The 24,895-nt window shown below is 39.9% G+C and overlaps 2 protein-coding genes across 2 annotated transcripts; both read right to left on the minus strand.

Moving 5' to 3' along the window:
• Positions 1-257: 257 nt before the first annotated feature.
• Positions 258-7,803, minus strand: LOC145415754 (calcyclin-binding protein). The gene is made up of 7 exons (XM_080284991.1): positions 7,697-7,803; positions 6,844-6,945; positions 6,260-6,356; positions 5,049-5,145; positions 3,727-3,836; positions 2,842-3,020; positions 258-1,798 (listed from the first exon to the last, which is right to left on the minus strand). The coding sequence occupies exons 1-7, from the start codon at positions 7,715-7,717 to the stop codon at positions 1,721-1,723; spliced, it is 684 nt and encodes a 227-aa protein (XP_080141117.1). The 5' UTR covers positions 7,718-7,803; the 3' UTR covers positions 258-1,720.
• Positions 7,804-11,254: 3,451 nt separating this feature from the next.
• On the minus strand, positions 11,255-24,078 carry mIF2 (mitochondrial translation initiation factor 2). The gene is made up of 14 exons (XM_080284831.1): positions 24,019-24,078; positions 22,444-22,648; positions 21,544-21,646; positions 20,727-20,910; positions 19,590-19,750; positions 18,366-18,542; positions 17,871-17,920; positions 17,142-17,360; positions 16,719-16,859; positions 15,764-15,972; positions 14,903-15,123; positions 14,204-14,368; positions 12,848-12,988; positions 11,255-11,454 (listed from the first exon to the last, which is right to left on the minus strand). The coding sequence occupies exons 1-14, from the start codon at positions 24,033-24,035 to the stop codon at positions 11,282-11,284; spliced, it is 2,166 nt and encodes a 721-aa protein (XP_080140957.1). The 5' UTR covers positions 24,036-24,078; the 3' UTR covers positions 11,255-11,281.
• Positions 24,079-24,895: the final 817 nt, after the last annotated feature.

Raw genomic sequence — 24,895 nt, forward strand, 5'->3', positions numbered from 1 at the left:
GCTCAGATAATTATTACAGTGGACCAAAATGTAGGTCATACTCAATAAAAACATTGGTTGAGATGGAAAATTAACAGCATTTGCAATGACAACTGTGTAAAATGTACCCAAGACGTTTCTGTTTAAAAAGGCACAGCCTGCGAATGGATAATGATGTCAGTGGTAAAGCCTTATCTCACTTCTGAAGAGTGTGTCACGCATATTATTCCATCATATACCACATAATCCTCTGTCTGGATAAAATAAACACCTGTAAATTACAATGGCAAATTTACTGCCATTCTTCACACTTCACATCACTAGCAATTAAACCAAATCAGTACAATTATCCACCTGACAAAAATAGGCTATACAGTACACTTCTTTGAACAAAAACTGACAATACAGCAACAAAAAATAATATTAAATAATAATTGGTACTATCTTCTACCGGGAAAAGGCTACCTGTATGCTTAAGCTTACAAAACCTGTTTTATATCATAGCACTGAGGTGATGTCAACATGTGCAATGTAAAATCACTGGCATGCACAACAACTGTAATTTGCCTTTCCAGAATTTGACAAGAAGAATTAATCAAAAACAACCAGTATGATAAGCACGCTGCATTTTTTAAAAATTTGACACGATCGTATCATGAGACCAAAGTACAGTACATCTACACCCATCATACTGTACACTCATGAAGAACTGCATATAACAAGGGTTATAAAAGTCCCTCTGCAGCACAGAACCCTTCCAATTATTGTACTTGCTAACTGTTCTCACTATTTAATATTTGTAGCATGATATACTGGGCACAGTTTTTTATCCACTGTACACAAAGCCACACTGACACACACATTATTAGTCTTACCACACACCAGTTCCCCCACCCCTCCCCCAAGAGTCCAGCAACTATTGGGAAGCAAGTTCCAGTGCTTGATTAAGTTTCCATCCCATTAATAAACCACTCGCAGCACCAGGATCAATGCTGGTATGGGGGTATCTTGTAAGCAATGATATTTTTTGAAGATGAAGAACATCTAACATTAGCAGAGGACATAATGCCTCATAGTTTCCTTGCTACAATATTACTGCATGTCATGAGGTGCTTGTACAATGGTAATAACTCTTTGACTATTGCTATAGAGGATATTTAGATACATACATAGGATATGTAATTACGGAAACATACACAAGATATGTAATTAAGGAATTATCAACAAACAGCTACTTTGACAGCAGCTACAAAACAGACACTTGATTTAACACATGAGTATAATAGTGCAGCTATAGTAGTGAAGGAGGTAGTGGATGGAAGGGGAGAGGGAGAGGAGACCAAGGATAAGGTGGAGGGATGGACTGGAGAGGTTCATGTATGAGGTGGTGCGAGTTGAAGGGAAGGCAAACATATGCCAGAGGACAAGGTGACAGGGAGGCAATTTGTGACCACCTCCTCCAGGATTATGGCGTATGAATGACTAAAGTTGTTTTTGCTTTAGCTGCCTCTGTGACACTCACAACTGGGTGTCTGGCAAAAGACAGAAACAAATCTAGATTACACACCATTGCCATCATTATCATCATAACCATACTTCCCTCAACTACATGAGGTAAGAGGATATGGAAACATAATGGAAAACAGGCTAGAACTAAATGGGGTGAATAGGACACAAATAGGATGTAAAACAGGTTATACCTATGAGTCTTCAGAAGTGAGGAGGGGTGGAATGGGTGTTCTTATAAGTCAAGGTCCGGCATGGCAGACTCCCCTTTCATGGTCTTTTGTTGGCTTTCGTACCATGTCTTGTTCAGCATCTGTTAATGAACAGAAAATTTATCATCACCATCACCATAATCATCACCCAAAACTTCAGTCCCACCTAAGGATGAAAAAGAGGAAACACATAGAGGAAAACTAAAAAATAGCATGCTCAGTGAAACAGATCACACACTCCTTCACTCAGCATTCAAGGCTCTGGACCCTGGAATCCTGACTCCAGTTTGCAGGCATGACCTTTTTAGTGCCTCAAAATTCATCATCATATTTAAGTGAATACTGGAAGAAGTATTTCCAACAAGGTATTCCTATAGGAACTGAAGGACTACACACAGACCAGCACAATGTTATATACAGGTCTTTCTGTTGGTGTCATCCACGATACAAAGCCAGAATACACAATGGCACTAGGCAAACAGTATTCTTTCATAAATGTGCAATGGTTTATGATACACTACACACTGCAATTAATCATACTGGCAAGTCTGGGTACAAAGGAAAGGTCACATGGCATACTATACTACTCCCTTCCACCTCCCACCTTCCTGACTGATTGCCAAACCATATATGTCTGATTTTCAGATATTCACCATAACTATACAAATGAAAATATTTGCACATACCCATACTGTAACATGTACCCTTACATATCAATTCTAAAATTTTTTGTGACAAAACAGGCAATGTATAATAACTGCACACCAGTACAAAACTGAAATCTACATTCTTTCTTATGAATAAATGGTACTATGGGTGATGTTGAAATAACAACTGCAAACATGATTATACGTGTTCTTCTACACAACAAATCCCTGACAAAAAACAAACCTGTTATTTTTTCAGTCCAAGAAACAAGTGTCAGAAATATACCTGGTACTCTAAGTAGAAAAAAATATGAGATAACAATATACAGTATGAAAACCACCATACTTTCATACCAAATGGGTTAAACAGATTGTTAAAAAGCCTGCTATTGTTTTTTGTCCAATTTATCTGTTATGATCTGCTATGCTGTGTTGTTGGCTACATTAAGTTTGCCTGTTTTATTTTGCCACCAAAGTTTATGTTATGCTGTTCTCACCTGTTTCATCTTGTCATCACCGTCCTGGTACATCTGCTTCATAAGGTCCATGATGCCGGCGGAAGGGTCATCAGTGTTCATCTTGGGTTTCCTGGCCTCGCTGGACTTCACATCCTCACCTGTTACACCTACCCACTTGCTGCCTTGGTCCACCTTAGCAAGCAGCACCACCAGCATGTCTGTAAACACATTAGTGCTCTTAGCCTTTTACAACTGGCTCTCACGACAGTTCTCCATAAGTGACAATCTTGAACCATATTCACCCGGATGTGAACCCAGTGAAATGCAGAGTGAAACTGTCCTGCAGCCTGCCATCCCTTCTGAGGAGAGGGAAAGCTGAGGGATACTTGTATAACCAGGCAGCAGAGCCACTGTTTATACTAGGGCCACCACATGGTGTCCCTTGCCATCAGCCACTTCCCTCCTCAATCCCTCATCCCAGAGGACCTCATCTCACATCAACCTCACTGTCTCTGTGTGTTTTTATCTCCATATTCATGCATATGACTCTCCTCAAGAAGTTTCCCTGTCCCAACGTTCAACATACTTAAACCATCTCATAGTCTGCATCACTCCTCTAATCCTGTGTTTCTCATGCCAAATCTCCTTCACAGTGCAGTGTATCTCAGTTCCAATGAAAACCAACGACTGTTCACTAGCTAATTTTTTTTTTTTTTTTTTTTAACTCTAAAATTGACTAAAACTGCCATATCTCAATCAATACCGGGTTGTAGTAATATAGAAAAATTATACTAACAAAAAAGAATTGTTTTAAGAGAATTTAGAGCCACTGCACAGTCTTCCACACTGTGCTAAGGTATATGAAATAATCTACAAAAGGATGAAACTGTGCCAAGTGAAGGTAAAAGAACTACACTGACTGACCGGTCTTGACCTTGTGGTAGCTGGCATCAGGTTTGATGTAACCGGCCAGGTTGTTGATGTTGAGGTGATACTTCTTGCCATCAAGCTCTCCAACATGAAGCTCCACACTCCTGGAGGAAGACAGCATCACCATCAACTGACATATGAGCTGGCAAACACTTTTATCATTATCATCATCAGCTGCAGCTTATCCTACTTCAAATGGAGTCACTATTCCTGCTATGCCATTTCGATTCTGCTCTCTCCATCACCATGTTAGTAGTCAGGTTCTTCTCTTTCCTTCGCATCTGCTTCAATACACTGTCTCCATTTCCTCCTCCTTCCCAGCAGCAGCATCTCCATCATCCTCCCATCTCTCCGAATCATGTGCCTAAATCACTGTGGCTTTCTCTCCTGAACCCTGACACTATTGTTATACTTCTATGATGAAATTAAAATGAATCAATAAACTGTACTGCAATGTTCTACTCCTCTAATTTCATATTAATGCAAATCCATCTTGAAGATAAAAAACTACGACACTGTCCACAGCAGGATCTTAGTCCACACCTACTCCTCCTCAACCCTGCAATCAGCTGGTCAAATAATCCTGCAGTGCTTGATCACAATCCCAGCCCCACACAACACTACTGGAAAGTGGAAACTGGTACCTTCATATGGAGTCAAGCATACTGAGGCAATAAACAGGAACATACAGGGGTAGAGAGAAATGAAAAAAGTACTGAGATAAAAAGGAGAATACAAAATCAGAAAGGAGGGAGTAAACAAAAAAAACAAAAAAAAAAGGGGGAAGTAGAGGGAAATGAGATTGGTTAAAAAAAAGAGGGACAAGATGGGAGTAAAAAGAGATAAACGAGAAGAGGGGAAAACAGAGAGATATGGGACACAGGAGGAGACAGAGATAAGATAGGAAAGTACGAAGATAGGCAAAGGGTGGATTACTAAGACATGGAGAGAAGCAAACCACAAAGACACTGGAAGAGAATGAAAGACAGTGAGAAAACAAGGGCAACTGAAAGACCACTAAATAATGAGAGACTGACTAGACAGGTTTATGTGAGTGAGGTGGAGGGGGACACCAAAGGATAAGATGGAGAGATATATGAAAGAAGGGGGCCACAAGGGACAGGATGACATGGAGTCAATTTGTTTGTGGCCATCCTAGTGGAAATATGGCACCTGTTTATAGATAGCCTAGACCGATAGACTTACAGACAGAGAAAAGACAAACATAAGGTGGAATTAAAGTGACAGGAGATGGAAAAAGCCAAGGAAAGACTAGCAATGACATTACAGTGACAAGAGCAGCAGTCCTGACGTACGTTTTGCCAAATTTTGTGGTGATGGCATCCTTGTCCAGTGTGTGAATATTCTTGATGGTGATATACAGCTTGGTAAATTTATCTGACTGGTCCCATGCTGGAAAAAATAAATAAATAAATATCATAAAATACAGCTATAATCCTCACTCCACTTCTGGGAATGAAGAGGCAGGATGATGTACTCTAATAATAATAAAGTACCGGCAGCAACAACAACAACAACAATAATAATAATAGTAAAAATACTATCCTCAAAATGGTAGTAAATGTTAAACTACCATCACCCTGACCTCTTGACTTTCTAGGATCAGGTGAAGCACGGTCCAGAAAACAAGGAATGAAAAAAGCACTAAATGGGGACAAATATCAAGAGTATACCCAGTGAAATGCTAGACACTCATTCACTCAACACATCAAGCCCCAGTAGCCTTTGGAATCCTGACTACACCTCTAGCAAATTCTAACATAATTACTCCTTAAGTCTCATTTCCACCACACACACTCTTTTCTGATCACATCTACGTAAAAATTTTAATCATACCAGGCCACTTTATCCTCACATACAGTATCTCCCTTTCAGCTATTCCTCTACAACATCCCAGCCAATTTCTCAATAACAAACAGGGTGGGCTACTAAATTCTAACACTCACATAATGGCAAATAATGATAATAATAATACTAATCATTATAATATTAAAACCGGTAATAACAGTACAGTAATAATAATAACGCTATATGTATCTTCACACATACAGTAGCCATCCACTTTTCTCCATTACAAATTACTCTCCTTCTTCAACAAAAAGCCTCAGTTCCCTCCCTCTTCCCCAAAAGGGAGACAGTGGACTGTAGAAGATTGCTTCACCCTGTACTGCCGTAAGTTCACATTTCAGAAGAACCTACTACTACTTCAACCACTAGTATATACAGTTCTTTTACACTAACCTGGTCCATAATTTTGTCCTTCTGTTCCTTACTTTACATAGCTCGGTGACTGAAAGAAAGTACTATGACTCTACATCCCTTCTATTGAACTTCTTCATGACTGCTGCCATGCTTGATCGCTAACCTATTGTTACAGACTGGCATCCAAGACAGAAAATGGGCAGCTTTAGGCAAAACTAGAGTAAAATAAGAATAGAAGTTTTCAAGAGTAAGTTTAGCAGTATTTATGGTTGTGATATTGGCAAAGCTAAGTGGTGTGGCTTACAGTAGTTCCTGATGTTGACAGTGAAGATGGTGGGTGTAGTGGGTTTGGTCTTCTCCTCTGTAGGGCGTGCTACTGCTGCCTCCTGGAGCTGGGTTACCTGTGAGGTATATGTACAATTCAACATAATCAACTCAGGAATATCTATTTTGTTTGATAATCTTCAATCACAAGAGGCTAAATGGAGGCTCTTCAGAAGTAAAGGGATTAGGCCTATACTTACCTGTCAGGTGTAAAAGTCTCACCTAAACTGAATGCTGATAATCTTTATTCATAATATGGAAGGATCTCCAAAAGTGATGACAATCATTCTTACTTACTAATATGGAAGGACATCCCAATGTGACATGGTTAAGCCTATATCTAACTCATTCCTAAACTGAATGAAGTGTGGGAATTAGAAAAATATATATATATATATATATATATATATATATATATATATAAAACCATTCAACTCCAATCCCCCAATAGGACAACTGTTGACTAAAGAAGGAGAGAAACCTTAGCTTCCAATCCACTGGATTCACATTTAAGATAAATATGACGCTACTACTACAACAACAATTACTACAACGGATCATCACCTCCAGCTCCATCTTACGCAGTTCCTGAGCCAGTATGTCCTGGATGCGTTTACGGGTTGCCAAGGCCACCAGCGTCCTCAGCTCATCCACATCCTTCATTGCCTGAATCAAAGAAATACATCCTCAATAAATCAACGACTTAATACTGTACATGTATAAATCACCATCATAAATACAATATCCCACTAAAAAAGATGGGATGGGTTTGATTTAAAAATAAGAATCACAAAGTACTGCACAGTACTAAAATGTACATTTGCGATGGATATGCATACAGAGAAATTGCTTAAAACTACATTGTAACTGGTGAACATGTTAATTTCAGTCTGTCAGTTGGGTGCAATTCCAAAATAATACCATATGTGTCACTATCTCTGTTCTCTTAAATATTAAATACATTATTCTTGTCAAGTTGTCCTGAAAACAGTCTTAAAAACACATGCTTTATCAAACTAACCTAATCAAGCCAACTGAATAATGCTATACTCATTCTAATTAGGCAGGCTAGAAAAAAAAAAAAAAAAAAATCCATTGAGACGGTACTGACGTTCTTCACAACTACCGTAATTTTGCTTTTCAGTTGTACTTTGAACTGTTCCAAATCTAACAAACCAAGGTGTCTAGTTCATGATATAACAAGGCGAGCCCTAAACCAAACTGGTAGACCTAGTGAGTGAGCGAGTGAATGAAATGCAAGTGCCGGATAGAGATCATATGGCACTATACTACAGCAGTACAGGCAGACCAAGACATAGCTATAGTGTAAGCTGCTGTGACTTCATGTGCAGTTTCGAAGCATATCTCTGCACATTGCCCACTTAAACTACTTATTCCTGCAATACAACAGTCTCACCTCTTCCAATTTGTTGGACATTTTGGTTGTGTACTGGATACACAGGAAGCTTCCAGAAATAAGTGAATCGAGCAGCGTGGTGACGAGCCCTCTACCTGCCCTCTCTTGTTTGTGGGCCGACCGCGCTAAAATGATTCGAGAAACATCACCATTATTATCACCCAGACCTCTTTCCCACCTAATGATGGGATAAGTTAGGGTCCACAGAGCAAGAAAAAACATGAGAAGGGAAAACTAACCAAACGACTGCCAAAAACATGTAAAGTGCAGTCCAAATCCAAAGCATAAAAACTGAGCTGGTTGATATACTGTATTTTTTTTTCTTGCTATATATAAAAGTCGGAAAATATCACGACATAAGTGTACATTAATTTATGCTTGTTTCCCATTTAAAATCAAAGTCGGCAACGTGTGCATGCAAAGTACAGAAAACTACTTTATATAAGCAAACGCAATTAAGTTACAGGTACAACATTTATTTAAAAAAAGTACTTTATTACTGAAAATAAGAAAACTACCATCGTAGTACCGAATTCTCCAAATGGAAAAGTAAACAAAGGTAAAGCAGCTGATCTCATCTGTAAATCGGTGGAACTTTGGGTATTTAAAGTTGCTGCATGAATTACGTGTAGGTTTACGTGCAGTTAAGGAGCATGACAATCTCTTATTTCAATGTTGTGTATGAACAGAATAAAAGTACACAAATGTTCTCAAATTATGCGAAAAAGGACTCCACCTTCGGCTGCCTAGACATACAGGGTACATTTATAGTAGGTGGCGGTGGGTCTTGCCACACTCCCCCTTCAGCAAAACACAAAAGTCTATGGTTACAAATTCCTGGTGTACAACAAAAAGAGGTGGTGGGTCTTCTTGGTTCCCAAGCCCAAAGATTTTCAGGTCACAGGATTCAGCGTGGCAGTAGTTATTGTCAAGTTTTAAGACAAACAGAGCCATACAGGTATAATGAGCTTAATAATGCATTCTAGCATGTGATTATCATGGCAGGGCAGGACTGCTGACTGTACCAGTGGTTTAGTAAATTTTTCTTTCAACAGGAGCATCATCAGTGCTACAACTCATGAATAACTGCATGGTGCAGTCTGTAAGGCCATCTCACTATAGTTTTTCCAATGTCTTGTATCTAATGAACAGATAATGGCTGACAGAACCTTCTATATGCTACTTTGTTCTTGCATGCTTCTAGCGCTTCCATTCACGTCTCTCCAATTATCTCAAATGTTGTGCTCACACAATCTCACCAGCTTCTAATATTGCCCTATTTTCTTTCCTATATGAATATTGGCAAGTTTTCCATATGCCAAACATTTCCTCAGATGTGATATACTGTATCAATGTAACTATCATCCAGACTTACTTCCCCATTTTTGCATAAAATGAAATGGATTGTGGCATTCAGATTGCACTAACATCATTTAATCAAACCTGAAGGCAAAAAATTCTCAACATTTCCTTTGTCTTTTCAGAAACCCCTGAGGAGAGTGACATAACAAAAACAGCACCAGTATGCTGCCAAAAGCATGCTTGATGGGAACAGCTGCCATGTCATACAGTTGTGCTCGGCATAACCCTGTTTCCTACATACACACTATAAACTCCCACTTTAAGGATGCTGTTAAAGGTGTTGGTGGAGCAAACACAGCACAAGTAGTGGCACTGAACGAATCAAGTCAAAGAACAGAAAAGTCAGGTAATGAAGAAAGGCTTAAAAGACATGAAGAAGAAAGCCCTTTGTATCTGGGATCATCTACTGTACATAATTTTGAATATACAAAATGTGGGAATACCTCCAGCTCCACCTTGCTGCTTCATAACCAAGCTGTGTCAGGGGCAGGAGGGAAGGAAGCAATAACAATGCAAGAGAGGAGTGAGGTGGTAAAAATGGCAGTGATAAATAAAACTGATGAGATGAGAGGGAATAAAGCTGAAAGTAGGAAACTTGAAGCAAGGACAGATAAAAAAGAGGAATTAAGAGAAGTCACTCTAGGAGAAAAGAATGATAATGGGACTAAAGTAACTGACCAAGAAACAACTATGAAGAAAATCACTGTAAATGAAGAAAGGGAAGACAAAGCAGTATTAAAAAAGACAAGACCTTTGCACTATAAAAAATCAGAGCAAACCACACCTCCTCCCCCAACAACCTGCTGTATGTCTGGGTGTCCAAACTGTGTGTGGATTCAGTATGCAAACAGGCTGGTAGAGCACTACAAGGACGGTGGAGCAGAGGCAATTCGAACCATTGAGAAGGAGGTGGAGGACCCTAGTCTTCGGGCGTACATATTAATGGAGGTACGGCTTAAAGGACTGGGAAAGTAGTTGATTTAATGGGTGTGTTCCTTCCTGTTCTAACTTATGGACTATGAAAAAGGAGTCTATGACAATCACTGAAATAAGAAGGATTTACTTTCCTTCCTGCTCTAACTTATGGATCAGAAGTGTGGAGTCTAACAAAATCGTTGGAACATAGACTCTGGAGTGACCAGAGAGGAAAGCAAAGGATTATGCTGGGTATAACATATAGAAACTAAAAGAGAGTATACTTGATAAGGGAACAGACAAAAGTAAAGGAGATATGGAGGTGTAGCTCAAAGAGCTGGGAAAGTATTGTAGCTGACAGAATTGATGGGACAGCTGGAAGATTATGCATAAAAATGGGATGTGCCATGTCATTAGCTGTGATAGTAAGTATAAAGTTGTGTATATATATAAAACTTTCATCTTGTGTAAATATGTGCACACACTGGGATAACATTACTGATGATCAAGATATTCTTCTTCAATGTCACATTGTAAATACAAAAATAGGCTTAGCACAAATAACTTATAAAACCATGGTCAGTTTTCTATGGTACTGTTTACTGAGATGCCTGGTCCAGTGTTTATTTGTGACTTTTTCAGCCAGTACTTCCAAGGGTCTCACTCAAATATATATACTGTATATATGTTTTTGTTTAGAAAAGCTCAAAAACACTAAATTAAATACTACTTGCTGCTGGTGTGATGTAACCTTAACACCAACATACAGTAAGTCTGAGGCAACAGTTATGCTGCATTATCTTACTGTTAACCACACAGTACAATAATAAATATTCATTTAATCAGATATATTTTATTTATACAAACTTAACAAAACACTGTCATTATCATTCCTGGGAGAGACTACCATGGGAGTGGTGTGGAGCCAAATGCCCAACAGTCAGCCTTGTCCAACACTTCCAGGTATGAGACATAACCACATTTACATAAAGTCCAAGGTAAGATTCCTACACATACATACACACCTAAAAGGCAATACCTGGGGTTGCCTGGATCATTAGCCTTGGATGGCAGCTGGCTTAGGGTGACCCTAGTTAAAGGTTGGTGACAGTATGAACATTAATTATTGCCTCTTTAAAAACTTGCTCATACAAATTGTCTGTGGTACTCTGGCACTGCTAGAGTTAAATGGCACCCAAAATCACTGTTAATGGCCATCAACAGGTAAAAATTAATAAATAAAATAAAAAATAAGACTTACACATGCCGAGCCAAGGACTTCAAAATCATAATCATACAGCAACCACCTCAGAAGCCCGGGTCCCAGTCAGTCGTCTGTTTGACCTTGTTGAGCTGGTAACAGATGAGAGTGTCGCCAGGCTGGAACCTCACCTCCTCATCATCCACCTTTAGGCCACAGTCTCGACCTCGAGCAATGGTGTCAACTTCAGACTTCAAGTGTCGCATTGATGACAGTTTGCCTTGGGATGGTGAGATGGAAGGGAGGTGATTTTGTACACAAAGTGGAGAGCTGACTGTAGGCATTATCACTTATGCATGTATAATGATGCCAGGACTTAAATTCCTACAATTTAGAGTGATGTACACAGAAGACCATCGGTGTACAGCGCAAGAAACACTCAGCTCTGACTTCAAAATTTTATACTGAATCGTGAAAACTAGATTTTATTTTTTTATGCAAGGAAGAGGAAACCAATGGTCAGGAATCCAAAAATTGTTCCCTCCATGTATTAAAAAAAAAAAAAAAAAAAAAAAAAAAAAGAGAGAGAGAGAGAGAGCCAAATTCAAGGTCTGTTCATTTCGAGATGCCTGGACACACTGCAATTGATGGGCTGGAGATCGTAGGTGGTAGGAAATACTGACAGTTCCAGAGCTGACCTGAAGCATACATGAAGGACGGAGAGTAACGGTTAACTCTTGCATTAGAGAATTGGACAAAAATGGGATGAGAGTTTGTTGCTAAATGGGTGCTACGCATCAACCGTAGTGGTGGAGGGATGCAAGTAAACAGTTCAGAGGAGCAGTGGCTACTGAAGTAGCAACTGAAAAGAGATAAAGATGGAACAATGTGGTGAAGAGATGGTGGTTATGTGGAGCCAGTATGAGGAGGAGAGTTAACGAGACAAATACCTTTGACTCTGGGGTGCTTTTTCAGTAGTATTTATAATGGATTCATTGAATGAGGTGCTTGTGTAGTATCTAAAATACCACCAAGAGTATTAATATCAAATAAGACTATACTACCATTAGCAAAAGGTTGCCAATAATCCCTTTCTAGTACTCTATCCTGCCTTCCACATTTCTCCTTCCTCCCTAAATATTATAGAATATCCTTCCTTCTTGTACTTTTTGTTGTGTGCTCCATATTATTTTGTTAATATTCATTCAATCATCATCTAATCAGATAACAATAAAATACCACACCATGTAACACCTTTCACTGTTCCCTATCTGTCAGAAATTGGATTGGTGGAGGGGTAGTGTCCCTTCCTGCAAAACAACTAACTTACATGACCACCCTTTAAGGGATTATGGTGTCTGGGTATAGACAGATAGCTAGATAGACCTTCCACTGTCACAGCCAGTGGGAAAATGTCAAATCAAATCAAATCAAATGATGTCATGCCTACTTTTACAGAATCCCCATATAATGGTTTACCATGGTACTGCTGATATCATCAATAAAAGTGCCAGAACCAGCTGATTATAATTATTTCAAACCAGTTGTTGGGAACTGTTAGCAGACAAGAAATCTGATCTTTGTAATAAAATGTCACAACGTGTGAGTTTCAAGAAGGAAGTGTGTGTTGGCAAGCTTTTAATTGTGGAAGTACATGTGAGGACAGCACTGACCTTCAAAGAGGACCTCCTGTTCCCGCACCAGCCTGTATACAGCATGTTTCTTGAGTGAGCCCTTGACGCATCGACACCCGGCCACTGCCACCTTCTTCTTACCCTCCGTGATAATGAACTCTTCTATCACATTAGCCTCTCCTGCAGTGGTCAGAGGCAGTGGGGACATGGAGAGCAGGGGAGATAGAAATAGAATGAAGCATCAGGGCATGTGTTTGAAGTGGCATAGGAAATTTCATAGCACCTCTTCACTGGTGATTTATTTTGCATCTTAGCTACACCTTAATACTGTCTTTTACATTCGCTTATATTGCTCTAATACAGACGAATTTTACATCATTGACATAGAAAAAGGATAAATTACACCTTAACATGCTCTTATTCATTATTTACATTATTTTAACAGTGCACTGATATTTATAAAACTTTAATACTGATTGACATTTATATAATCAAATACTGACACAGTTTACATCAATAACATACACGAGGATACTGAAATGCATGATGCAGCAAATATCACAAAGAGAGATGCATTACAAAACACCCAAAGCCACTTCAAATACAAGCCAGGGTGGGGAGGAGCTGGGGTGTGGAGACCTGAGAGAAGACAATATGGAGAGTAAAGTGGGGAAAATTAATGTGAACCAGAGCCAGGATGGAAAGAGTAGCCAAGGCAGAGGTAGCCTGAAGAGTCAGGGTGTGGAAGGGAGGTAGAATGAAGAGTCAGAATGGGGAAGAGTTGGAGTGCAAAAACTTGGGATGGGATGAGATGGAGAGGTAGAATGAAGAATATACCAACACAAACCAGACAGTTTGTTTTCATCTGGAGGAACTGAGCCACTCACAAAGTGAATACTGGGTCATGGCTGCATGACACTGGATAAGCCATGGTTATAAGGTAGGAATAAATCTCCCTGGTTAACAGTCTGATTAACCCTCCAGTCTGACTACATACAGACACTGAATGAGCTGGAACCGGTTAGAAACCTTTGTAAAGTTATAAATACCCACCATCTTTACTTTGACAGATCACTCATAACCAGAATCAAATCACTTGGGGGAAGCAATACTAAAACAAGGAGAACATCACAATGGAAAGGTTACAAGGCCAGATTCTAAGAAGTTCTGTACATTTTATAACACCTCTTCCTCACTAGTTTATCCTGCATTTTACACCTACAAATCCTCTTGTATGTTACTGATTCTAAGTACAGAAAATATACAAATAACATAAAAGTTAAAATTAAGGCATAATTAATCACTAAGAAAAAGGTGTTACAAAGCCTAAATGCCACTCAGAAATTACTCAGGTACAATATCAACACCACCACCACCATCATCACAGCCACTCACCTAACACCTCCTCCACCTCCTTCTCAGGCAGGTGGTTTGATATTTCCTCCTTCAGGTCATCCACAAAATGATATATAATGTTGTGTTCCTTGATAGCCACACGAGACTTGGCTGCAGCTTTCCGTACTTCGTCGGGTACCCGTGTATTGAAGGTATAGATGGTCCCTGGAATAAAATGAGAAACAAGAGGATTTGAGAGTGAAGACCTGTGAGAGATACAGAAGAATTAACTGAAGTGAAGATAATGCCTGTTACACGCTGTGAATGAAGATAAATGGATGGAATAGGTGAGAGGTGATGTAGACTTGAATAAACTAAAGGTACAGTTGGTGCTGTCACATTATGAAAGGATACAAATGTCCACACATATTTGAAAGTCCCTCATTCATTATTCATGTCTTCAAAATTCAGTTGCACCTCAAAGACACAAAATCCACAAACCTCTGAATGTCTCTGCCACTGAGACATCATAGGGTATGACATTCCAAAAAGATCTACACATGGTTGAAAGTCATTGACATGTCATTTGAGTCCCCCCACCTCCCTCCTCCCCAAAATATATACATAAATCAGCTCCACTGCATGGTCACAAACATCCCCATCAACATAATTGTCCTGACTTCCTTTCCCATCATAGGATCAGGTGAGGTAGGGTTCATAAAGCAAGAAAAGAGAAAAATAGTGAAAACCTGCACCCACCTTTAAATGCCTCAGCCATGGAGACATCAGATGGTGTGATTTCCCCGACGCCATAGCTGATGAGATCCAGGTGACACTCAGGGCTGTGATAGGTGTCCAGCACATTCAGTATGGCCTCCACAGACCCATCCACGTCACCCTTTACCACGATGCTCACACGAGGTCCAGTGTCCTCATCGCGGATTTCTTTCTCCCTTGGGCCACGGGAACGCAGCTTTCTCCTGCAAGGGTTACCACTTGATTAATCCCTTGAATGTGGGTGATGTCCTTCCAAGTTTATTTCTTATGTATCAACATCATCATAATCCAAAACTTTTTTCCACCCAATGATGGGGGATGTAGAGTCCTGAGAGCAGGGAAAACCAAATGAGAGAAACTAAGCATGAGTGGGCCCAATTAAATGGACTATACTCTCATTCACTCACTATTCAAGTGCCTGGAATCCTGACTTCAACTCATAAACAAAAGCACTCACACTTACACATATCATAACACTTATCAGCTAGATTCTTCCATATGAAAGGCCTCTCATACTGAAGGGTTTTACTAATGTTACATCTAACCCTTCCAGTTCCAAAAGTCTATCCTAAGCTGGATAAGACTGATAGAAAAAAAAAAAAAAAAAAAAAAAAAAAAAAAAAAAATTGGGCTTAATGAATCAAACGCTTTCATATTATAACACAGAGGACCTATTTCTCCCACACTGGTGCCAGCAGCTGTGCATCAGCAAGAGTATCATCATCACCATAAGCTTGCAATCCATCCATCTTCCTATCATATGCAGCCTATTCTAAACCTCATAACCCACCCAGCCATCTCATCCTAAGTCTCTTAACCCATCTCCACAACCCACGCACCCACCTTATCCCCAGCCTTCTCTTCTCCTCCAGCTGTGCCCTGTAGACCCGCAAGTGTTCCTCCAGTTTCTGCTTGATGGCCACCTCATCCTCAGCCATCTTCACCTCAATCTCCTGGTGCTGCCTTGAACCCACCACCTCTGCCGCCCGATGTTCGGACTCCACCTCCAGCACCAAGTCCCCTGCTGACGGCAACTGACGCCACCCAATGATCTGGAATGAAAGAAAACTTAGTAATAGTTGTAGCTGCAACCCCAGGCTCACCTGGATGTGTAGCCAGTGGACTGCAGGCTCAAGTTGCCCTTTTCCTGCAGTCCACCATCCTCCTTTTAGGGGATAGGAAGGGGAGTGAGGAAGTTTGTTCTGTATAAGCAGGAAGTTGTACTGGTACCATCACATGATGGCACCCCTCTCCAGCACTGCAGTGAGGTAATTAAGACAATTAAGCATACACAGGGCTGTAAATTACTACTGACAATAGGGACTGCAGCAGATATGGCTGAACAAGGACAGGGGCTACGGAAATATATTACATGTCTAAAACTACACAGACACATTTTTGTTTTTTAAGGTATGTAGTGGTGCTTAAACTGAACTCCTAGTGAGGCACCAATATAACTGGATGGCAGAGCAGCCCGGTTATACAAACACACCTCAACTACCTCCCTATTCCCTGAAAGGAGAACAATGGAGTAAACCACAGAAGAAAGGCAACTTTAGCCTGCAGTCCACTGAATTCATGTTCAACTGAGCCTGGGGTAACAATAGCAGCAATATCTCACTAATTGTACATGTTTCCTTTCACTGGCTACTGCAAAACAGGTCAGCCTGTGATCACTGGTGCTTCAAGGTGTGTGAGATACTGTGTTAGCACTGACCTGAACTGGTGCTGCTGCTTGTGTTGTAGAATAATAAAAATCTGAGCCAAGCTAAGGTAAAGAGAGTATAGTGGGACTGACCTGTACTGGTGTAGCAGGTGGTGCTGCCTGTATGGGTCTGCCGGTGTCGTCAAACATGTTGCGCACCTTCCCCCACGCCGTGCCCGCCACCAGCACTGCACCACGCCTTAGGGTCCCACGCTGCACCACACACGTCACTACCTGCAACATATACAATACTACATAACTATAGTTAATTCACCTTCACAAATAATAATTATTACAAGGAATTAACTGAAAACTGTGAATCTACTATGAAGTGTGACCAAGCAAATACCAATCTTTCCTTGTCCCATGTGTGAGACACAACACTGACCTTGCTTAACCACATACCCAAGCAACAGTGACCATGTCTCATGCCATGTCCAAGCAACACTGATCTTATCTCACCTCATGTCCAAGCAACACTGACTTTGCCTCACCCCATGTCCAAGCAACACTAACCTTTCCTCGGCCGGTGTCAACTCTGGCCTCAATGACAGTGGCCTCAACCAGGCCTTTCGGGTCGGCGCGTACGTTAAGCAGCTCGGCCTGCATCACCACTGCCTCCACCAGCTGATCCAGGTTGGTGCCGTGGAGCGCTGAGATGCCCACTGCCTGAACATCACCGCCGGCCTCCTCCAGCTGTAGACCCGCACCCAGCAACATGCGCTTGGTTCTCTCCTGATGGAAATATTGAGTCCTTGTAATATGCTGCCTTTTTTGACAGTCTCCTCTTTTATGCTATTAAATCTACAGTATAATGATCATGATGATGATAACCAAAAAAAATATAAAAACTCTCTAGGCATATGTGGGATGAAGAGGTAAAAGGAGATTGTTTCCTGTCTCATCAAGTTCAAATGTATTTTAGAGTACAAAGTAAAATAAAAATGTGTAGTGTCAAGAAGTGAAATAATAAAAAAATAAAAATAAAAAAAAATAAAAATAATAATAATAATAATAATAATGTCAAAAAAAGAACTCTTTCGACCATTAGTACCTAATTTATAATCTTATTCTTGCCCTTACCAAACAATTTCTCTCAAAAGCAACCAGAATCCTCGGCTGAATGAGTGCCTGGAGGTAAAGGAAGAATAAAATACAGTATAAAAAAGACCATCGTATTGGGAAATTAAAGGTATAAGGGAGTTGTGGAGATAAATTATACCGGTACTGTAGTTCAGTACTCACAATGTCTGCCTCAGGTTTGTCAATCTTGTTGATGGCCACCACTATGGGAACTGCAGAATAAGGCAACACATTAGAAAGCATCACACATGGAAACACTTTTTAAATAAGCACTCAATGATATGTTCCAAAATATCATAATTCATTACACAAAGCAAGATGAAAATTAAGCAGTAGTAATTCACATACATCCTCTATCCAGTGGTGAGCAACTACAAAAGAACATGATACTAGTCAATAAGTACTATGGAAATGATGAAGAGTTATACAGTCTTACTGCCAATGGGCTATGTGAAATAAACTGCAAAAGCAGTGATGATTCACCCTCTTCCTCCCTCTGTCCAATGGTAAACATCAAATGTAGCATATGATAATAGTCATGAAGAAGTGCTACGCAAAGAACAAAGCTATGACATTGTCATTTACTGCAACTAAATGAAATAAATTGCAAAAGGATGAAAATATTGGTCAAGATAAGCTAAAAAATCTTGAACTAACCCTGGGCCTGCAAAGCATATTTGATGGATTCTTGTGTCTGCTCCATCACCCCGTCATCAGCTGCCACCACAAGCACCACCACATCTGTCACAGTGGCTCCACGCGCCCGCATGGCACCAAACGCCGCATGGCCTGGCGTGTCCAGGAATGTTACTTGCTCTCCAGAGTCCAGCTTCACTGTGAGGATGAAAGTGAAGAAAAATAGTGACTACTCAAAAGAACAAGAAAAATACAATTACCGGTAAATGGTCCTCATATATTGTTAGAATGTACATCATTCATTCATTTATCATCTAGTCTGGTGTTGCCCTTTGAGAAGCATAGGAACCTGGGGCTACACAAGTTGGTCCTGACATTTAAGATGAGAGTGACCAGCCTCACTCATCTCTGAGTGGCATTACATAAGCAATAAACCCCAACCACCCCTTGGATATAAACCTGCATTGGCTCAATCCGACTGGAGCGCCTTAATTTCCCACTACACCACCAGGTGCCATAATCTGGTTATATGGTTACCACCCAGCATAGTAACTGGTTTCCAAGTGTACATGAAACCTTTTCACTTGCCACTCAGTGTAGAGTCACCCACAGACAGCAGGAAGAGGAATGAGTGAAGGAAAGAAAGACAGAAGAGGAAGGATGGAAGAAAGGAGGACAAGAAAGGGCAAGCACCCAAAAGCAGCACTACATCGAGTGAGTGGATGGTGAGTGCCCCCACCAACCACTTAGCATGTACAACAATTTACAAGTGTTGTGTAATGGTTTGGCTGAACATTTAAACATATGTCTGATATAGTTACATACAGGTTGTTGGCAAGCCTGAATATCTTAAGCTTTATGTTATGTTGTTGGTACAACAGAGGTTCAAATAAACCCCATGAGTTTCAAAGGCTCTCATCATACAACCATTAAAACTACCATAACAGAGTTTTGTATGAGGCAGGATATGCAAACCACACTTGGTTAGGCCATGATCATCATATTGCAATAAAGACAGATTATTCTACTTTTATGGAGAAATAAACTGGAAGGGAAATTTTACTATGGAGACTCCTAAGCTGATGAGAATACAGACCAACGTACTGCACTGTGCAGTATAAAATCCTCTATTTGGCCAAAGGTGTCCCTCTGCACTAAACCTGAGAAAGCTTTGATGTGTTGTGTATCTGTTTGATGCCCCTGAACTCTATGCAGACATGGCTAAAGACATTACTTGGCACATACCTGAGAAAGCCCCGATGTGTTGTGTGATTCCTCCAAACTCTGTGTCAACAATGGACGAGTGTCTGAGTGCATCCAGCAGTGTGGTCTTGCCATGGTCCACGTGGCCCATTATTGTCACCACTGGTGGTCGCCTCACAAGCTCTTCTTCCTGTGGAGGAGGTCTGAGGACATAATGCTTCGTGATAAGTTTTTGCTCTTTGATAGGGATGTGCTCTAAACTATCACAAATATTTCCAATCCAGGCACACTGTAAAATGGGAGACTGGGAAATCAGCTTTATTAATAACAATGGACCTTTGACAGGCAATTTTTCAGTTTACTGCAGACTTGACAGCATAAATGAACTGCATTAAAGGACAGCACACATCACATATATAAATTCACAATAAAACAGTTTCAGTACATGGCTATACTTTATCCACTTTCCTTGCAGATAAAACAAACAACAAAGTGTAATTACTAATTAGGTCTATCTGAATTAAGAGAAAATCAAATAATACAGTCACCTTGTATGACTGCATTCATCCCTCCAATGTTTGGATGCTTTCTTTAAAAATCTAGTTCAGGAATATACCACATGATTCTATTTCATTTAGCACATGTACCTTGGGCTCATGGGCCTGAAAATGAATTTTCTGTTAAAATCCTATTCCCACATGGAGACAGTGGTATACAGAACAATAGCTTCAGCCTGTAGTCCACCTTGTTTATGGTCAAATGTGGCTGGAACTAAAACAACAAGAACAACAATACTTATTTTTATCTGGATGGATGAAAACTGTCATATTAACCCTTAATATTACCAGCTGAGGAGGCTTCCCAGCACTTCTTCATTACTGGTGTATTTCTGCATACAGTAGCTGAATACTCTCTTGATATAAGCAACAAATATAAGAATATTTAGGTATAACATGCATAAGACAGGTATTAGAAAACCTCCTAAGCTGATAAGAACTTGGCCCTTTGTCTCTATATGCATGAAGGTAGTATGAGCTGGAGAGTGAAGGAGGACAGGATGACAAGGAGGCACTCTGTGTGCACCCCCCCCTCCTGGGATCAGGCATATGGCTCTAGACAGACGGATAGTTAGTCTCTCCATCCTCATTCCACTGCATGGACCCTCCCTGCCTGCCTCACCTCCTAAAAGCATCCTTGTTCTTTTCCTCCCTGGTGTGAGTGTCATCCACAGGGTTTGTGATCCTGAAGCGGAGTCCTGCCTTCTTGACGGCATCCTGGCTCACTCGCAGGTTGTCTATGGGGCTGTGTGGCTCATCATATGAGTCACTGTCCTCAACATACAGCAGCAGCTCAAACACAGTGTCTGACCATATCACAAAATAGACAGCACAGTAAAATCTCAGTGGGCACATGATAACCTGTAATATTAGATAATAAAGTGACTGCCTAATACACAATACAACCTTAGTGCCATTTGATAATTTGTAATTCTAAATAAACACAGACAGTACAATACAGTAAAACATCAATAATCTAGCACTTAATAATTTCACGTTTTACTACAATATGGAATTGGTATGATTTTGGAGTTTGAAAATATAATTTTGAGTAAAATGACACACAAATATATGAAATCATATTTTCCTGACATAAAGCCTCATTCCTTAATCAACAACATCCAGTAACCGAATACCTGCATATGAGATATAAAGTGAAGGATTTTCAGCATTTTCCAACTCATGCACAACAGAGGGCAGCAGATGACACTAAAGTAGAGGAAGCAATCTAACCTAACCCAACCCTACATAAGTCCATCAAACTTAACATAACCCAATCTTATATAATCTCACCAAACCTAACCTAGACCATTCCAACCACATCTAACCTAATCTAACCCAACCTAATCTAATTAAATGTAAACTAAACACACCATAGTGAACTGAACCTAACCTACTCTAACCTAAGATTATGGCAAATGTGCTGCAACAGTATTTACCCAGGTCGGTGTTCAGTGCCTCGGCCAGCTGCTGTACCGTCATGTTCTTCCATATGGACACCACTTCAGACTTCTTTGGTTTGGGGTTCACATGTATGGCATGCTGCACACAACACACAAAACAAAGTAATCAGGGCAAATGAATTACTCTATTGTAACATGATGATGAAGATAATGATATACGATGATGATGATGACATGATGATGTTGAAACACAAGCTGATACAATTTCAGTATGACATAGTAGTAAAGAAATATAATATTGCACTGTTCTATTAATAAAAACGGTAAAAGTTATCCCATTTTATGGTGCCCCTGCTAACTGGGTTGAGAGATGCAAATACAGTGTCCATCCAAGAACCAAACTTCCACTTCTTTCCTGCACCTCACTGTGGTGAGGTGCTGTCAGAGCACAGGATGACCCTGCACAGGCAGCTGCTTGCCTGTAGCTGATGGGTCTGCTCAGCCTGATAGACCAGAGTTGATTAAAAACAAAAAACAACCCTTATACTATAAATACTATGGAGAATTACATACAGTATAGTACCTGAAGGTAACATTACAGCATATCAGGTGAGTTAACCATCCAAGAATATTAAAAGACTTTCAGCAATTCCCATTTTCTCAACTCTGCCTTTCCTCTAAAATACCAAGATGTCTTCATTAATCCCCACCTTTGCAACTTTGACTTTCCTCTTCTTTATGAATGTAGCTACATGGGGTATTAGCATTTAATCAGTCTTGAATATTAAGATACCTTCAACATTTCCCACCTTTTCATCATACCTTCAACCACTTCCACCTTCTCACCTCTGCCTTTTCCCTTCTTTGCAAGTACACCCAAGTGTATGTTAGTAGTCAACAAGTCTAGAATATTAATAAACCTTCCACAGTTCCCACCTTCTCATCCCTGCCTTTCCTCTTCTTGGCAAGTGTAGCTGAGTGGTGTATAAGTGTTGCCTGATGCCCCCCACACAGGCCACACCCTGCCACTCGCACCACAGCCTCACCTGATGCTAACGTCAACACTCTCCCAGTACACTGCCTCACCCGGGGCAACTGCATCAAGCTACGAGTCACCAAACAGCTCCTCAAGATCCAGCTTCTGTTGTAAATAATAATAATAATGATGATGATAATAAATAATAATAATAATAGTACAGTACCTGGTTATATATTGTAGTACTAGGGTAGTAGTAGTACAGTAGTAACTCTGCCTGTCAGTTAGAACTTTTTTTTTTTTCAACAAGATTTGTTTTCTGGCATTCTCATTAATATCCCCTATTGTGATGTATATAATACTCAAGGCTAAATGAGGTCAGGGGCAGAAATAAAGACTCCCTGGGTTAAGGTGCAAGAATGTGCAGAGGGTAGCATTCTTGACTAGAAAAAAAAAAAAAAAACAGTTATATGTAGAAAATATCTGCAACAAAAACAAATAAAACCAAATGATTCTGTTGGAAAAAAAAAAAAAAAAAAATAGTCAGCCAACACTCATTCTATATATTCATTTATAATAAGTCATGTATTTCCTTGCATAGGCTAATGCAGTAAATGCTATTACTGGTATATCTTTAATTTTATTTTACGAATAGAGGACCAGCAGTATGGTACTATCCTACACTGCTCCTCAGACTATTTTCACTATGGTATTTAGTCTGCCCCCCCCCCCAAAAAAAAAAAAAAAAAAAAAAAAAGCATTAGGCCAGTAACATTTTAAGCATGTACAGCCATGGAATCTTGGGAATTCAGAGCATACAACTGAGAGATTTAACCCCTTCAGTCTGATGACATACTTTTACTTTATTCCTGCTCCTACCACAAGATTTTTCTCAACACAGGTGAACCCCCTCATAGCACAAGGGGTTTATGAAGGCTGTATCTTATCCCTCTAGTCCACAAAGTCTCTAATAAGCTGCATAAAATTGTCTGGAGATAGAAAGAATAAAATGAGAATGTCACTGGGGTGAAGGAGTTGATATGTCTGAAGTATTTCTTCTACATACAACACTTCCACTGCAAACAAACAATAACATTACAAGTTTATTGCTTGTAGTGATCTGAATTTGATACACAACTGCTGGGACCAAAGTATGCCCAAGTTAGGTCTTCATCTAGTTAGGCTGCAAAGTTAGGTTAGGTTGGGATTATATTTTTCTAACAATTTATAATGTATTTCAAACTAATTGATCCAAATTTCTCTGGGAAGAAATAGGTCCCTGAGATTGGGTGGGGTGGGAATGATAAAAAGAAAATTACATCCAATAATAATGGTCAAAATCATTCTAAATATCCTGGCAGAAAATTATGAGCTGTACAAAAACAAAAACTTGTACATACGCCGGTGAAGCGAATGCAAGTTCCTTCCAAGAACTAGGCTACTGACAAATAAATATGCTCAATATTCGTAATCATGTTGACAGGAGACACTATTACAATACTTGAACCCTGCTATGCCGCTAAATAATTCATTACCTGAGCAGGATTGGCATGATAAACAGTCAAGGAGGCAAGACATAGAATACTCGCTCTTTTTCTTCTTCTCTATCAAGTCTACAGTCGGACATAACCTTATTCATATTTTCCGATTTGCTTCACAACTTGTAATTACGATTTTTTTCCCAATGCATATTTCAGTGCACACTTTATATTATCAATGTAGTGGTTATTATGAACAACGGAATACAATTAGTACTGAAACATTATAGCATAACGGCGATGAAAAAAATAACAAGGAAAAATTGCGTCGACGTCGAAGCCATACTAGCCACTCGAACAAACGCACGTAAACAAACTGACATGACCCCAATAAGTAGTGGGTAGAGTACATGCATGTCAGGGGACTCTATAACATGCAGTCGAAAGCCTACTACGTTCAGCCAACTCTTAGAATATAAGTTTATCATGGGTCTTGAGAGGGAATTTTTTTTCATAACTCTGTGAATTTCCAGACATTCAGAACAGTGCTGGAACCGAATATGCCTAGAAGTTAACGTCAACGAAAGGATAATAATGACGTCCTTCATTTTAATTTCACCATTTTTAAGTGTTCCTTTTAATGAGAGAGAGAGAGAGAGAGAGAGAATTATTTACGATAATGTATTAGTGTGGTAGCAGGTGTGAGATGAAGGCCAATGTGGTTATTAGTGTGTGTGTGTAAAAGAGGAGTATTGTCTCCCAACACTCACAAATAAGGTACAGGAAATCCTCCAAGTTGATGAAAGGAACAGGTATGGTGAGGAAGGAGAGGAATGAGATAAAGGAAGACGAGAGAGAGAGAGAGAGAGAGAGAGAGAGAGAGAGAGAGAGAGAGAGAGAGAGAGAGAGATATGAAGACAAATGTGGGTGCGGA

Source organism: Coenobita brevimanus, chromosome 103 (genome assembly GCF_032717465.1).
Source record: "Coenobita brevimanus isolate Jiangsu-jjx chromosome 103, ASM3271746v2, whole genome shotgun sequence".
Taxonomy (NCBI): domain Eukaryota; kingdom Metazoa; phylum Arthropoda; class Malacostraca; order Decapoda; family Coenobitidae; genus Coenobita; species Coenobita brevimanus.

What these genes read in the sequence shown, in the direction of transcription:
- LOC145415754 (XM_080284991.1), bottom strand. Translation starts at nt 7,717, where the DNA reads ATGTCCAACAAATTGGAAGAG. An exon ending in TGTCAACATCAGGAACTACT is followed by an intron (nt 5,146 to 6,259) that starts GTAAGCCACACC and finishes TATTTTTTCCAG; the next exon opens with CATGGGACCAGTCAGATAAA. An exon ending in CTACCACAAGGTCAAGACCG is followed by an intron (nt 3,021 to 3,726) that starts GTCAGTCAGTGT and finishes ATGTGTTTACAG; the next exon opens with ACATGCTGGTGGTGCTGCTT.
- mIF2 (XM_080284831.1), bottom strand. An exon ending in ATATGCTTTGCAGGCCCAGG is followed by an intron (nt 17,921 to 18,365) that starts GTTAGTTCAAGA and finishes CTTATTCTGCAG; the next exon opens with TTCCCATAGTGGTGGCCATC. An exon ending in CATGGCTGAGGCATTTAAAG is followed by an intron (nt 14,369 to 14,902) that starts GTGGGTGCAGGT and finishes ATTTTATTCCAG; the next exon opens with GGACCATCTATACCTTCAAT.